Source organism: Chenopodium quinoa, unplaced genomic scaffold (genome assembly GCF_001683475.1).
Source record: "Chenopodium quinoa cultivar QQ74 unplaced genomic scaffold, ASM168347v1, whole genome shotgun sequence".
Lineage (NCBI taxonomy): Eukaryota > Viridiplantae > Streptophyta > Magnoliopsida > Caryophyllales > Amaranthaceae > Chenopodium > Chenopodium quinoa.
Window position 1 is genome coordinate 3470042 of NW_018744895.1, and position 14237 is coordinate 3484278.

Below are 14237 nucleotides of genomic sequence, written 5' to 3' on the forward strand. Positions count from 1 at the left end.
TTAAACTAATTCTAGTTTTTCATCATGCCTTTGAACATACTATGATCCATGGTGTTGGACACCTAGGAATTTTGAGTGTAAGACTTTGACAATAGTTGTTTCAAGTTTGTCTTACAAATTTATGTTCAATTAAATTGCATGTTTTTACATATGATTAGACAAAAGTCGATACCACTAGCTAAGACCATCGATTCGAATCAAACCTACTTGTGGCATTGACGTCTTGGCCATATTAACATCAAACGCATCAAGAAACTTCTTCAAGAAGGTGTTCTTGACTCATTCGACTTAGAGTCGTTTGAAAATTGCAAAGGATGCTTATTAGGCAAGATGATAAAACAGCCATTCTCCAAGTTGGGAGAAAGGGCAAGTGACTTATTAGGTCTAATACACACGGATGTATGTGGACCAATGAGCACACTCGCAAGACAAGGTTACCGATATTTCATCACTTTCACCGACAATTATAGTAGATATGACTATGTCTACTTAATGTCGAATAAATCTGAATCCTTTGAAAAATTCAAAGAATTTAAGAAAGAAGTTGAAAATCAACTTGGCAAGAAAATTAAAGCACTTCGATCGGATCGAGGTGACGAATATTTGAGCCATGAATTCGACGATCACTTGAAAGAAAATGGCATTCTTTCAGAGTTGACACCTCCCCGAACTCCTCAATGGAACGGAGTGTCCGAACGGAGGAATCGGACCTTGTTAGACATGGTTCGATCAATGATGGGTCTTAGTGAACTCCCTATCTCTTTTTGGGGACATGCGCTACAAACAGCAGCACTAACACTGAATAGAGCTCCGTCAAAAGCTGTTGAAAAGAATCCATATGAATTATGGACTAAGAAACCTCCTAGGTTGTCTTTTCTCAAGATTTGGGGATACGAAGCATATGTCAAGCGATTAATTTCGGAACTTCACCCCAAATCGGATAAGTGTTTCTTTGTGGGATATCCAAAAGAAACCAAAGGGTATTACTTCTACAATAAATCCGAGAACAAAGTTTTTGTTGCTCATTATGGTGTCTTTTTGGAGAAGGATCACCTTTCCAAAATGACAAGTGGGAGGAAAATCGAACTCGACGAAGTTCGAGAGGACGAGCAACAATGTCAACCTGACAAAACTGACAATCTAGATACTTTGGAAGCATCTAAGAAGATTGGTCAGAATTAAACAGACAATGTAAATGCTCAACCGATTACCCTACGTAGGTCGCAAGGGCAAAGATCTCAACCAGACAGATACCTCGGTATCGTCTTAACCGATGATCAGGACATCCTAGTCATGGATGGTGATGAGCCGGCGACATACAAGCAAGCTATGACGAGCCCCGACTCTGCAAAATGGCAAGAGGCCATGAAATTCGAGATGGACTCCATGTCTGAAAATCAAGTCTGGGACTTGGTGAATTTGCCCGAGGGTTATACACCCATTGGTTGCAAATGGATCTTCAAAGTGAAGACATACAAGGATGGAAATGTATCGATATACAAAGCTAGACTGGTGGCAAAAGGTTATAGACAAGTCCACGGGATTGACTATGACGAAACTTTTTCACCAGTTGCAATGCTAAAATCCATCCGGATCATCCTAGCGATTGCTGCATATTACGATTATGAAATATGGCGAATGGATGTCAAAACCACCTTCCTTAATGGAATTTTGGAAGAAACTGTGTATATGACACAGCCAGAAGGTTTTGTCGATCCAAGCAACGCTAGAAAGGTTTGCAAGCTGAAGAAGTCTATTTATGGACTAAAGCAAGCCAGCAGAAGTTGGAATCTGCGATTTGATGAAGCCATTAGCAAGTTTGGTTTTATCAAGAATCCAGATGAGTCTTGTGTATACAAAAAGGTCAGTGGGAGTGATATTGCATTCCTAGTCTTGTATGTCGATGACATACTTCTCATTTGAAACAACACAAAATTGTTGGAGTCCGTAAAGGGCTGGTAGGGCAAGTGCTTTTCAATGAAGGACTTAGGAGAGGCACAGTACATATTGGGCATCAAGATCTACAGGGATAGATCTAAGAGGATGATTGGATTAAGCCAGAGTACTTACATTGATAAGGTACTGGCTCGATTCAACATGGACAATGCCAGAAGAGGGCATTTACCCATGTCCCATGGCATAACTCTCAGCAAGAAACAGTGTCCACAGACATCTGTTGAGCGAGAAAGAATGAATCAGATCCCATATGCTTCGCTAATCGGATCGATCATGTATGCCATGATATGTACAAGGCCAGATGTATCGTATGCCCTGAGTGCAACGAGTCGATACCAATCGAACCCGGGAGAGGCGCATTGGACTGCGGCCAAGAACATCCTTAAGTACCTGAAAAGGAACAAGGATAAATTCCTGGTGTATGGAGGCCACAAAGAACTGGTTGTTAAAGGTTACACCGACGCTAGCTTCTAGAATGACCGAGACGACTTCAAGTCACAGTTGGGGTACATATTCTGGCTGAATGGAGGAGCGTTTAGCTGGAAGAGTGCCAAGCAGAGCACCACAGAAGACTCTACAACTGAAGCCGAGTACTTGGTCGCTTCAGAAGCTGCCAAGGAAGCTGTTTGGATTCGCAAGTTCATTAGCGAACTTGGTGTTGTACCCTCAATCAAGGGGCCGATAGATCTCTATTGTGATAACAATGGAGCTATCGCTCAGGCCAGGGAGCCAAGAGAGCACCAAAAGGTCAAACACGTGCAAAGGCGATTTCACATGATAAGGGAATGGAAATCCGAAGGTGAAATCAGAATTTATAAGATTGGCACGAATGATAATGTAGCCGATCCTTTGACTAAACCGCTGCCTCAAGTGAAACACAACAAGCACATTGAGGCAATGGGAATCAAGCATGTTGGAGACTGGCTTTGAAATTCCCTATAGATGTGTTTTAATTAAATAGGATATTTAATGTAAGACACTGTATTAAAACCATTCATTAATGGAGTAATTAATTTTTGTGCAAAATTATCATTCACTCCATTACTATTTAATTGTGGTTTAGAATTAAATAATGAGTCCATTTGATTTACAGAAATATTCAAAACAGGGTATCAAGACCATGTCTTGGATAAAGAAATACCTGTTAAGTGAACATTGAATATTAAATCGAAAAGTGTCCCTAATCGAGGTCATCTAACAGATGGACGATTGATGACCGCCATAGATTAGTGTGTAGTATGATTTACAGCACCGTTTCTTGTGCTGCGAGGACGTGACAGTCATAAATCATTTGCACAGGCACAGTTTGGAATTGTACTGGATAAGACCTATGAGAGTACTTTAAGAAAATTTAAATTTTGTCAAAAGTACATTTCTCATTATGACTATCGGAACTTGTTTCCTCCGACCATGAGTACTGTGAAGTTTTCTTGTTTGAGTACTAGACTCTTTGATGTTTCCAAACGTCTGTCGTAACTGGGGATCATAACGGGAACAATCAGGAGATTATGTCCTCTTAGTAAGAAGAACTTACAATACAAGACTGGGATTGTCCCCCTACTAACAATAGGGAAAAATGTTTTGTTGTTTACAAGGCCGCTCGAAGAGCGAGACTGTGAAAATGCATGGTCGTGCTCAGATGGATTTTAGAAATCATCTGCTTATTGACAGTCGAACTCGGAGATCGAGAAACACTTCTGAACGTAATAAGGATGACAAAGAATCTTACCTTATAGTTCACAAAGAAACATTAAGTGACATAGGAAATGGGCTATACACTGTATGCACACTTGTCCGGAAGGACAAGTGGGAGATTGAAAGGAATGGTGTCCTTCCAACAAGTGTATTCTTCCGATAGAGGGTGCAGAATTACTACAGAGCTAATTCTTCAGTAAGGTCAAGTGATTGGAATGCCTAGGTGGAGGCCGCTTCCGATCAATAATATCAATGTGCAGTTGATGTTACAACTTAATCTTAACTTAACCCTTCGGGTTAAACCCAATCGAATCACCGATCCGAGACGACGAATTAATCCGAAAGGATTTAATAAGTCAGCAGAGTTTTACAAATACAGACGTCGGAAATCGAGCCTAGGGCGTCGAGACCGAGCGTTGCAAAATCACAAGCGACAAGTACGAGTGTAGTCGTAACACCACAATGGTTTAACCATGTGGATGCTAGGCTAGTTCGAGCTAGCATGCACCTAGAATGGCTAGGCGCACCATCGCAAGCTCAAGGCGCACCATCGCAGCCTAGGCATGCGCATGGCAGCCTATCGCAAAGGCCAAAAGCACCAGGCAACCCATCGCAGCTAGCAGCGTGCTAGCCTGGGTGCCTGGGTGCGCATGGCAAGCCATCGCAAGTGCCACATGCACCAGGCAGCCCATCGCAGCTAGCAGCGTGCTAGCCTGGGTGCCTGGGTGCATGTGGCAGGCTATCGCAGCACACAGCCCAAGCCAGGCACCATCGCAAGGCATGGCACCACGCACAGCACCATCGCAATGCCAGGGGCTTGCGTGTGTGTGCATGTGTGCCTCGCAGCCTCGCACAGCAGCAGCAATGATGCGTGTGGGGTTGTGCGTGTGTGTGCAATGGGGATGCTAGGCAGCAGCACCACGCATGCATGTGCGTGTGCGTATGTGCGTGCCTCGCACCAAGCATAGTAGTGCTAGGCACTGGCTGATGCGTGTGCGAGCGTTGCGTGGTGCATGGTGCGTGGTGCATAGGATGATGCAAGGGAAGGGGCCAGCATGCGTGGCTCGCTAGCAGCACGCATGCTGGTTGTGCTAGCTATGGTGCGCAAAGGAGGTGTGCGTGGGCTGCTAGGGCCAGTGCCATCACTATGTGCTAGCAGCGCCCAGCGCCAGCACACAAGCACCAGCACCAGCCCAGCAGCAGCACGCACTGGCTGGCTGGCTGGGTGCTGGGCAGTAGGGGACTGCTAGCTAGCAGCCCTAGCTGGCACGCTAGCTGGCAGCCAGCTAGCCCTCCCTTAACCCGGTTTGTTCAAGGGTGTGGGGACCAAGTCAAGCCCTTTGGGAGCAAGACATATGGTCCCCTACCTAACCTTGGCCACCACTCCTTTGCATGAGAACATGCCACTTGTCGCAATATGATTAACATGATTATTTATTTAATTTGGAAATTAAATAAATGATTGATTTTCAACACTCCCACATTGGTGGAGGATGAAAAACCAAGGGTTCATTTCCCTATAAATACCAAGCTTGGGATTGGGAAATAAACAACCTTGAGTGGAATTAAAAAGGCAACTCTGAGAAAGAGTAAACCTTTGATTCGTAAAACTCATAGTTATTTTGTCCGGGTCTTGACTAACCTTCAAGACTTAGGACGCTCGGGTCGGGTCGAGGGTACGATCCGTCGGAGATCTCGTCTTTTCGGGATTTTGAAGTAAGAGCTCTTGGGGAGCGAAGCACGCGTCAAAGGTATAATTCTTGTTCTTAATCTTGTTTGATTAAGTTTATTATGCTTGTTAATTGCTTTAATTAAGGGGCGGGTCTTGGTGGGTTTCCTTCCGCGTAGTGTCGGGTCACTACGAAACCCTACAGAGGCATGGGTAGTAGCAGGTCGGTACGGTGCCTACACCGAGAATAATCACCTGTGCATTGAACCAAGTAGCAATAGGAAATAAATCCTGAATTGCAACCATCCAATGTCGTGAATCAACCGCCCCACCATCCCATTGAATACATTCTACATTCATCCAAACCCTTCCAATCCCGTAAATCCTTTCATACAACACTAGATGAGCGGCGACCTCGTTTGCTATTGTTTCTAGAGCGTCAAACCATTGCCCTTGATCACCGAAGAAAAAGTCAGCCACATAACGAAAGCCACAGTTTCTATCACCAATGACATCCTTCCATGTTGTGATGTAAGGCAACATCGGTCCTGGAAGCAAGTGCACATCCTGCATTGACTGATGTTACATTGATCTTCTGCACGAAATAAAAGATCATTTATTAGTACGCTACAAGCTGAATACGTGAAATTCACAAGTGCAAATATACTGACTTACCTGAGGTCGCTCCATTTTGTTGGGTAACACGTTGAGTGTTTCGACGGTCGACATGTTCGAAATAACAAGGATCACATCTTGTATCATTGTTCCTTCGTCGACCTCGAACGTTGTGGTTTACTTGCGGTTCTTCAAGGTTTGAATGATCCGGATGCAGCTCCTCCTCAATGATGCGAGATACATTTCGAAATACAGCAGGATCACTACCAATGACCTCATCAACCAGGGAACGAAAATGTGCAGCTTCCTCGGTCAAGTCGTTAACGAACACAGGTTCATCAACACCATAACCAATAACCAAGGTCTTCCAGAATGGATGAATTTGCCTGATATACAAGCCTGGCTATGCAACTAGCGAATCATGTATCTGGAAAGCACATGGCAAACCGTGGGTCACACGCATTACACATCCACAACGCTCGTACACCTGATAACTCAACTCCCTCATCCTTCTCGTCTCATCATCGAGAACTTTCAAACAATGCTGAGACACCTTGTCGTTTATACGTGACAGTGGCAATTGTCTGTACTTTTCACCAATCTTCGACCTTGATGCCTCCGAACCATTACGAATTGCAATGATCTGATTACCAATATGGCAATGTACTCAGGCACATACGGTATCCAAAGAACCTGTCGTTGATTCAAATTATAAAAAAACGTTACGATTTATAATTAAAACAAAAGACGAAGAAAATGCAACAACTACAACATTATAACAACGAACCTGTCGATGACTCTGCAAGTACTCGTGTTACCTAAGTGAAGAACTTGGTTCATCCAAAATGTCACAACTTTGGTTTTATGACAAAGTCATGTTCTCTCAACATAACTAATCACTGCCGGATAACTTTCCCACCGAGCTTTCATTGTATCTACATCAGCATTATAATCTGCCTCGGTAGCAGCATCCATGATACGTTTCCATTTGCCGTTTTTGAAACTCACATTGATCCTCTTGTTTTGAACATATCAGTCACCCTAGCCTCCACATCTTTGCTGATGTGCCATCGACACAGTAAATGCGATATCCCTGGAAACACTTCTCTCAATGCCGCACAGAGGCCAAGCTCACGGTCTGTAAAAAATACCGATGGTTCTCTATCATACCCAATCAACTCCCTTAATCTCTACAACACACACTGATAGCTTGTCGTGCACTCGTTGCGCATGAACACATAACCGACAAGGAAATTCTGATTTGTCGGTGTCACACCTACTATCTCAAAGAACGGCATCCCATATCGGTTGGTCTTGTATGTCGAATCCATACCGATCACATGTGGGTACGTGCGTAGTATGTTTACCGTGACTGGGTGCACCATAAATGCATGCTATAAAACGTCGAGGTCATCGGCCATGACCTAGTAAATATACTGACTCTGTCTCGCCAAATGAAGAATTTGCTGAACAACTCCTCTGCCATCAGCCATCTCCGTTCTCAAGTCATTCTGACGGTTGTAAATGTGTCTGATGTTTGGATGATCATCAGGAAATTGCTCTGCAATAGTTGCCATGATGTTACACGGTGCAATCTTGGACTTTGTCATGTCACGCACAACCTTCTTTGCATTTGGGCTCAAGCCACTGATTTTACGATGACCCTCCTGATACACAATCATTGGATGGTTATGGGTCCCAGTTGCATCATTTTTTGCCCGGATCTTCCAACTGTCTGTGATAAACTCATAATATATCTTGATGTAGAAAGGACAACCATTAGCTTTGGTTTTTGTGTCCTTCCGAATTGCGTTCTCAAGATCTCTCGGCTTGCTCTTTCGTCCCCGATCACATCTAAAATATCGATACGGTCGATCATTTTTGGTTTTGTTGTAAGACGATTTAACCAATATAAATCTCATATTTATGGCAACAGCATCCGCCCATTTAACTACATCATCAAACGTTGGAAAAAACGTGTCCGTGACAAAATTCGCACTATAATTCACACCGTCACCGCCGTCTTCAAACTCCGAATCCTATAAAAATAAAAGAAAACACACAAAACACTCCAATATTATTATTTTAATCATAATATTAATAACAATATTTATAAAACAACAACAACAACAACAACAACAACAACAACAACAACAATAATAATAATAATAATATCACAATATTATCACAACATTAACCAACATCATAACATTAACAAATATTAACTAATATTAACTAACATCAACTAACACTAATATTAACTAATATCACAACATTAACTAATATTAACTAACACTAACATTAACTAATAATCACAACATTAACTAATATTAACTAACACTAACATTAACTAATATTAACTAACACTAACATTAACTAATATTAACTAACACTAACATTAACTAATATTACAACATTAACTAATATTATCTAACATTAACATAAACTAATATTAACAAAAATAACTAATAATAACAATAACAATAATAACAATTACAAACCACATTTTTTGCGCAACCCAATTTATGCTCACCATTATAGTAATAATACAAAACAACAACAACAACAACAACAACAACAACAACAACAACAATAATAATCAATAACATACATACAAAAAAAAAAAAAAAAAAAAAAAAAATCCTGCAAAACGGACTTCTGCCCAGAAAATTCGGGTCCTCCATAAAGTCCGTTTTTCAGAAAAAAAATTTGGCCAGAAGTCCCCTTTTCAGGAAAAAAAAATCCTACGACTTACAAATTCTTCCGACGATGCCTCCGGTGTACAATCGTTGTCGTCGTTCATCGTCCAAAACCCGTTGCTAAAGCTTGATAATTTTATTTTTTAAAAAAAAATTAAGATTTTTGGTGGTGGGCTAGGGAATTTTCGGGCTCGAGAATTTTTTAAAGCAAGTAGTGGGTTAAAGTGCTCGGGAATAATATTAAAATGCTCGGGAATCTTTGTGACAAAATGGCGGAGCCTTATATAGCCCAAATTAAGAAAAGGGCAAAATGGTCACTTTATATTAAAATGGGAGCGATGCCTGGTAAATTGGGAGCGAGCCTAGCTAGTAGCTACTCCATTTGTTTTTAAGTTACGTGCCCATTACTCATATTTCACGATAATAGGAGAAATATAAGAAACTAAAAATCGGGCACGTTCAACATGTGTCAATGTTGTTTACTCTACTGCCATAAAAACAACCGACTGGGGGTGAGAAAAAATCCGAGTACCCTAAATCGGAATCGGAATCGGAATCTGTTAGGAATCGTAGGTTTCGTTACCGAAACCTCTAGGAACCGTAGGTTCCGGAACCGGAATCTGTACAAGAGGTTCCGGTTTCAGGTAGTAAAATGGAGAACCTGTTGCAACAGGTTCCGCTTCAAGTTCTTAATTTTTTGGAATCAGAACCTGTAGGGTACCCTATAACCTATTAAAAGTATTACTTAATTTTAAATTATACGCCAATTCTAACTTATTTTTTAAATAATAAATATCAAAATCACAATTATAAATATACGTATTAAATTTGTTAGACAATTACTATTAGTTTGTTTATTTTGCGAGTTGCAATTATTATAAATTAGTGACCAACCAGTTTTTATATTAAAAAATCTGCAAAAAGTTAGTAAGTATATTACAACACAGGGTACCCTATATCAGAACCAGAACCTGTAGGTTCCGATTCGGATTTCTAATTTCTAAAAACCTGTTCAACAGGTTTCGATTCCCATTTTAAAGAACCTATTGCAATAAGTTCTGATTCTGGTTCCAAGAATTTTTAAGGTAACTGTTATGCTCACTCCATACTGACCATAATGTATAAAATTTGAACAACCATGAACCATGTCATTTGACATCCCAAAAACAATAGGGAAAAAAAAGAGCTTGAAAATTGCAACAATGGAGGGAAGTTCAAATCTACTGGATGAAGCTCTTGGAATCTTCCATGACATCTCTTCTTCATCTTCTTCCTCACTACCCAGTCGCAGTTGTGTGTTGATTGAAGATTGCGTCGAAACTAGCGGCGCTTTCGTCATTCATCACATCCTCAAGCGTTCACTCTCTTCTTCTGCTTCTGTCATTTTCGTCTCCCTTTCTCATCCTTTCTCTCACTATGATCGCATTCTTCGAAAACTGGTATGCCCCATTTGTTCTTGTTATTTTCAATTTATTCGTCACTGTTTTGTTTAATTTACAGCACTTTGATACAATTTTTATAAAATTTTTAATTTATGTATGATTGTTGGAATTGATTTTCCGGTTTATATTGTAGTATAGCTTGAATTTGAACAATTATGGAGTGTGAAAATGAATTAGGGTTTTACTGATAAGTTGTTAGTTTGCTGTATTCCTGGAAATTATTTCAATTTTCCTGCTAAAAATTGCGGGTTTTGGTATTTGTATTAAAATGAATTGAGATGGTTTATGTAAGTTTGGAATTAAATGCAAAGTTATGGTCAGATTGATCACTAATTGGAATTTGCTAAGCTACTTGTATCTTAGAATAAACAATTTCAAGCTACATTAGGCTGAGGCTTAATTTTCGTGGCGCCGTCGTGACTAGACTAGAGAAGAAAGTGTTAATAATGATTTTATGTCCATCTATAATGAATGAAGGAGAAAATTTGTATTTCAATGGACAAGCAGGTGAGACTTATATCAGATGAAATTATATATAACTTGTATTTCCATAGGAGGTGGTCATTCGTGCTTTGCTTTTCGTTTCATGCTTGATTGGATGAATTGATAACAACATAGCTATTCCTTCTTCTTTCCGAATGACCAATGCATCCCTCTTCTCGCTTTATTGATACTGTTTGTGAATGTTGAATGTTGATATTTGGAGCTGTAACAGGGTTGTAATTTGGCTGCTCACCGCGATAGTGGAAGGTTTTTCTTCTTTGACATGCTTATGCTAGGATGCACCGGTGAGAATTTCACATATACACTTGGTTATTTTTATTGATCATTTTAACTAGGTTTGCAATCTATCCTACGCCTTGTTGATTCCATATGTACCTTGCATGGTGTCAGAAGATATCTGTTTTTTCTTTATTTTTTTAGGTCCTTGATTCTTTTATTTATGTTTATAAAATAATAATGTATGAGAGTCACTTAGGAAATTAGATAGGTTGAACTTGTTTTATGCACTGAAAATCTGGTATTTATATTGATGGATATGTCAAGGCTCCAAAAAGTGAGAAAATTAATAGATTAGCATTATTTTTTGGAATTGTAACATCTATTGTCACTCACTAGAAATGAGTGAATAATATAACCTTTTCAGTTAATAATGGTATTTTTCCTCCTTCCAATAGACAATCCCTTTGTATACATTTTTAAGACGGTTTAGTGATATAGGAGAAAGTGCTGAGGAGAAAACAGATTATGGAAGAAAGTTGTAGGTTGGTAGCCTCAAAAGAATGTTGAAGTAGTATTAAATTTTTGGGGGAGATTGTCCTTTTGATTTGGTTTGCTAACCTGCTAATTTAAGAAATTCTCAAGATTCTTAACTTAAGATGGGTTATATGATTGTCCATTGACAATATTTCAGTTTTTGTTTAATGGCTTGGTAGATATACTAGTTTTTGAAGTATCTATATCTGCTGCAATTATTGATGAGTTCCCCTCCTTGAGATTTTTATGAACCAAATATTGGAAATATTTAATTTGCACTAGTCTTGAGTTATGGCATGGGGCTTGGTATGTGGGTAAGACTTAAATAGGAACAGGAGGCTTTAGGACTTGACTGAACATAATGCTGTTAAAAAATTATTACTTTCTGAGTTTGATATTTTGATGATTTGATCCTAAATGGCCAGATTAGATTGATTTTAGACTTTGGCTTGTACTCAACTTTTTCACTGAAGTATCTATTTCTAGATGTATAGGCCTTTATCAGATTGGACATAGTAGGATCATCTATAAATTTATACTCTTAGAAGTTCTTGAAAATGCTCCTTTCTTCTCATTCTTTTTCTCTCTTTTCTGATTAATGTTTGTAACCAGACCAAAGCGTGGGAAACATACATACTGGTGGACTGATCGAGTTTTACGGGAAAATCCAAAAAGTTGTAGAAGACATTATTTCCAGTAGTGAAAATAGTAAAAATATCACTATTATGCTTGATGATTTCTCCCTAATTGAGGTGGCTGCCAAGGGCTCTTTCAATCACAGCTTGGACTTTCTGCGATATTGTTACACTTTGACTTCAGAATTTGTAAGTTGACACCTTTTTTCTTGGTTGTTTTTGCTCCCCTCCCTCACAACTTAAAGAGAAAGAGAAAGCTTATTTTAATGCATGCTGGAAGGTAGCATATCGGCTTTGTGATTTAGTTCCAACTTCCAACTAGATTAGTCCAATTCCCATTCTGGTACAGTGTTAACCTATGTACCTGTTGGTCATAACTCTCATAAGTGCTGCAGGCCCTTGACCTGGAAAAGTCTAAGAGATGGTTAAGTACTATATGGTATTATACTTTTGGGCTTCATACTACTCTTGGTGTCATTATTTTGGACATTTGAGGTTGTATTACCTAGATTGAGGAGAACGCAAATGAGAATATAGAGAGTTGATTGACTAAAATTGTACAAGTACAATGTTGATAAATGGAAGAGCATAAATTTGGAAATTTTGTACTTCCTCCGTTCCATAAATTTCATTTTTTTAAGTAACTTTTACTTATGGACCATTAAAGATATTAATCAATAAAGTTGTGTTGGGAAGTGTAAAACAATTCATGTTTTAATAATTTTGGAATGGAGGAAGTACTTATTAATTTATAATTAACTCGGAAAGTAAGATGAAAAATGTATTATAGGTCTTGGATTATGATGTAGAGAAAGTTGATAAGCTCATGCCCTCTTTGAATAAAAGATTATCCATTGTGCACCTGCAACAGGCATGTCCTGCACCTGTTGACACTTATTTGAAGTAAAGATATTTTTGAAAATTTAAGATAATTTCACTGACAATTCAATTATGAGTTTGATGTCATGCACAATTTGACGCAATCTAGGTTTTCAATAAAGTTTGTTTTGATCTTCTCATTCGCCTTTCTCCAGGGATGTTCCCTTGTGATCCTTAACCATGAGGATATCTATCTTGGAGAGGAAAGTTTGACACCCATTGTACAGATGGAGTACCTAGCTAATATATTGATCAAAGTTGAACCATTGGCGACTGGTTTGGCAACCGATGTCCATGGACAGGTAATATTGTAATTTTTTTGGCAAATTTCAGTATGTCTGTTAATTATGCTAAATTTCAATGTTCTGTTATCTGTATCATCTTATACTTAGCAATTTTTGGCAAACTTCTGAGATTATAAGCCGCTTGTTAGATTCTCATGCATGAGTTTTTTGGGTGGGGTGGTGCAAGATTTCTTTGCCAAATCTATCTTATATGAAAGTTGTTAATAAGAAGTTGCAAGGCAAATGAAGTGATTGGCATAATGACCACGCAGAAATTTGAATCTCCTCTCTAAATTTTGTTCTGCAACTTGCAGTTGACTGTACTGAACAAAGGAATGATTGACAAGTCAAGGAGTTCAACAAACAAGGTACAAAATTTCCACTTTAAACTCAAGGAAAATGGTAGCAACTGCTTTTATCCAGGAACTAGGGCGTGAGGATAGAGGCCTTGGTGCCGCCATACAATTAAGTATTCATCTCAGTGGTGTGAGAACAATAGAATGCTGAGGATTTGGAGCCTTCGAGTATAAATTTGTTTAATGGGATGTATGAACTATTGAACTTCTTGTTTGATCCTTGTAACAGAATAACAGAATGTATGAAATTTCCCTTGTGGTGCCTTAACTTATCAACTTCTTTTCACTAAACAAGAGATTCTAAACTATAGAGCAATTAGAGCAGCAACAAATTAACAAGTGTTTTGTGTTCAGACAACCAAGAGAGAATAGACATTTTTTGGACTGTATGAGTAACATCATATATTTTGTTTAATACATCATTCTTTTTAAAATTGCTACATATTTATTTTTTTAAATAGTGAATGCATAAATTTTATCACTAATTTTCCTCGATAAGTTCAAATTATGGCAAGTTTATACTTTGTATTTGGAAAATATAAATTGAGATTAATACATTAAGATCCCACATGTATGTTTTTTCTTCAAGTGAACCGCCAAAGATAGGCATGAGAGAGAAAAGACCTCATAAACTCACGTCATGAATGGGTAGCCGCCTCCTTGAACCCCTTCTCCTTCCGTACTACCTGCCCCTTCACCACCACCACCGGACCTCTTTTCACCACATTTTACAACATTGATTTGATCCAT

General features: G+C 39.1%; 2 protein-coding genes across 2 annotated transcripts; one reads left to right on the forward strand and one right to left on the reverse strand.

The window, feature by feature from the left end:
* Positions 1–7359: 7359 nt before the first annotated feature.
* Positions 7360–8738, reverse strand: LOC110705974. Its single transcript, XM_021883899.1, has 2 exons — positions 8691–8738; positions 7360–7974 (listed from the first exon to the last, which is right to left on the reverse strand). The coding sequence occupies exons 1-2, from the start codon at positions 8736–8738 to the stop codon at positions 7360–7362; spliced, it is 663 nt and encodes a 220-aa protein (XP_021739591.1).
* A 992-nt stretch (positions 8739–9730) lies between these two features.
* On the forward strand, positions 9731–13908 carry LOC110706073 (elongator complex protein 6-like). Its single transcript, XM_021883988.1, has 5 exons — positions 9731–10073; positions 10792–10864; positions 11946–12157; positions 13003–13149; positions 13446–13908. The coding sequence occupies exons 1-5, from the start codon at positions 9780–9782 to the stop codon at positions 13566–13568; spliced, it is 849 nt and encodes a 282-aa protein (XP_021739680.1). The 5' UTR covers positions 9731–9779; the 3' UTR covers positions 13569–13908.
* The last annotated feature ends 329 nt before the right edge of the window (positions 13909–14237 follow it).

Excerpts from the sequence above, each read along its gene's own strand:
- LOC110705974 (XM_021883899.1), bottom strand. The coding sequence starts at position 8,738 with ATGAACGACGACAACGATTGTACACCGGAGGCATCGTCGGAAGAATTT. Across the intron at positions 7,975-8,690 it reads AGGCATCGTCGGAAGAATTT|GATTCGGAGTTTGAAGACGG; the intron begins GTAAGTCGTAGG and ends TTATTTTTATAG.
- LOC110706073 (XM_021883988.1), top strand. The coding sequence starts at position 9,780 with ATGTCATTTGACATCCCAAAAACAATAGGGAAAAAAAAGAGCTTGAAA. Across the intron at positions 10,074-10,791 it reads ATCGCATTCTTCGAAAACTG|GGTTGTAATTTGGCTGCTCA; the intron begins GTATGCCCCATT and ends GAGCTGTAACAG. Across the intron at positions 10,865-11,945 it reads GCTTATGCTAGGATGCACCG|ACCAAAGCGTGGGAAACATA; the intron begins GTGAGAATTTCA and ends GTTTGTAACCAG.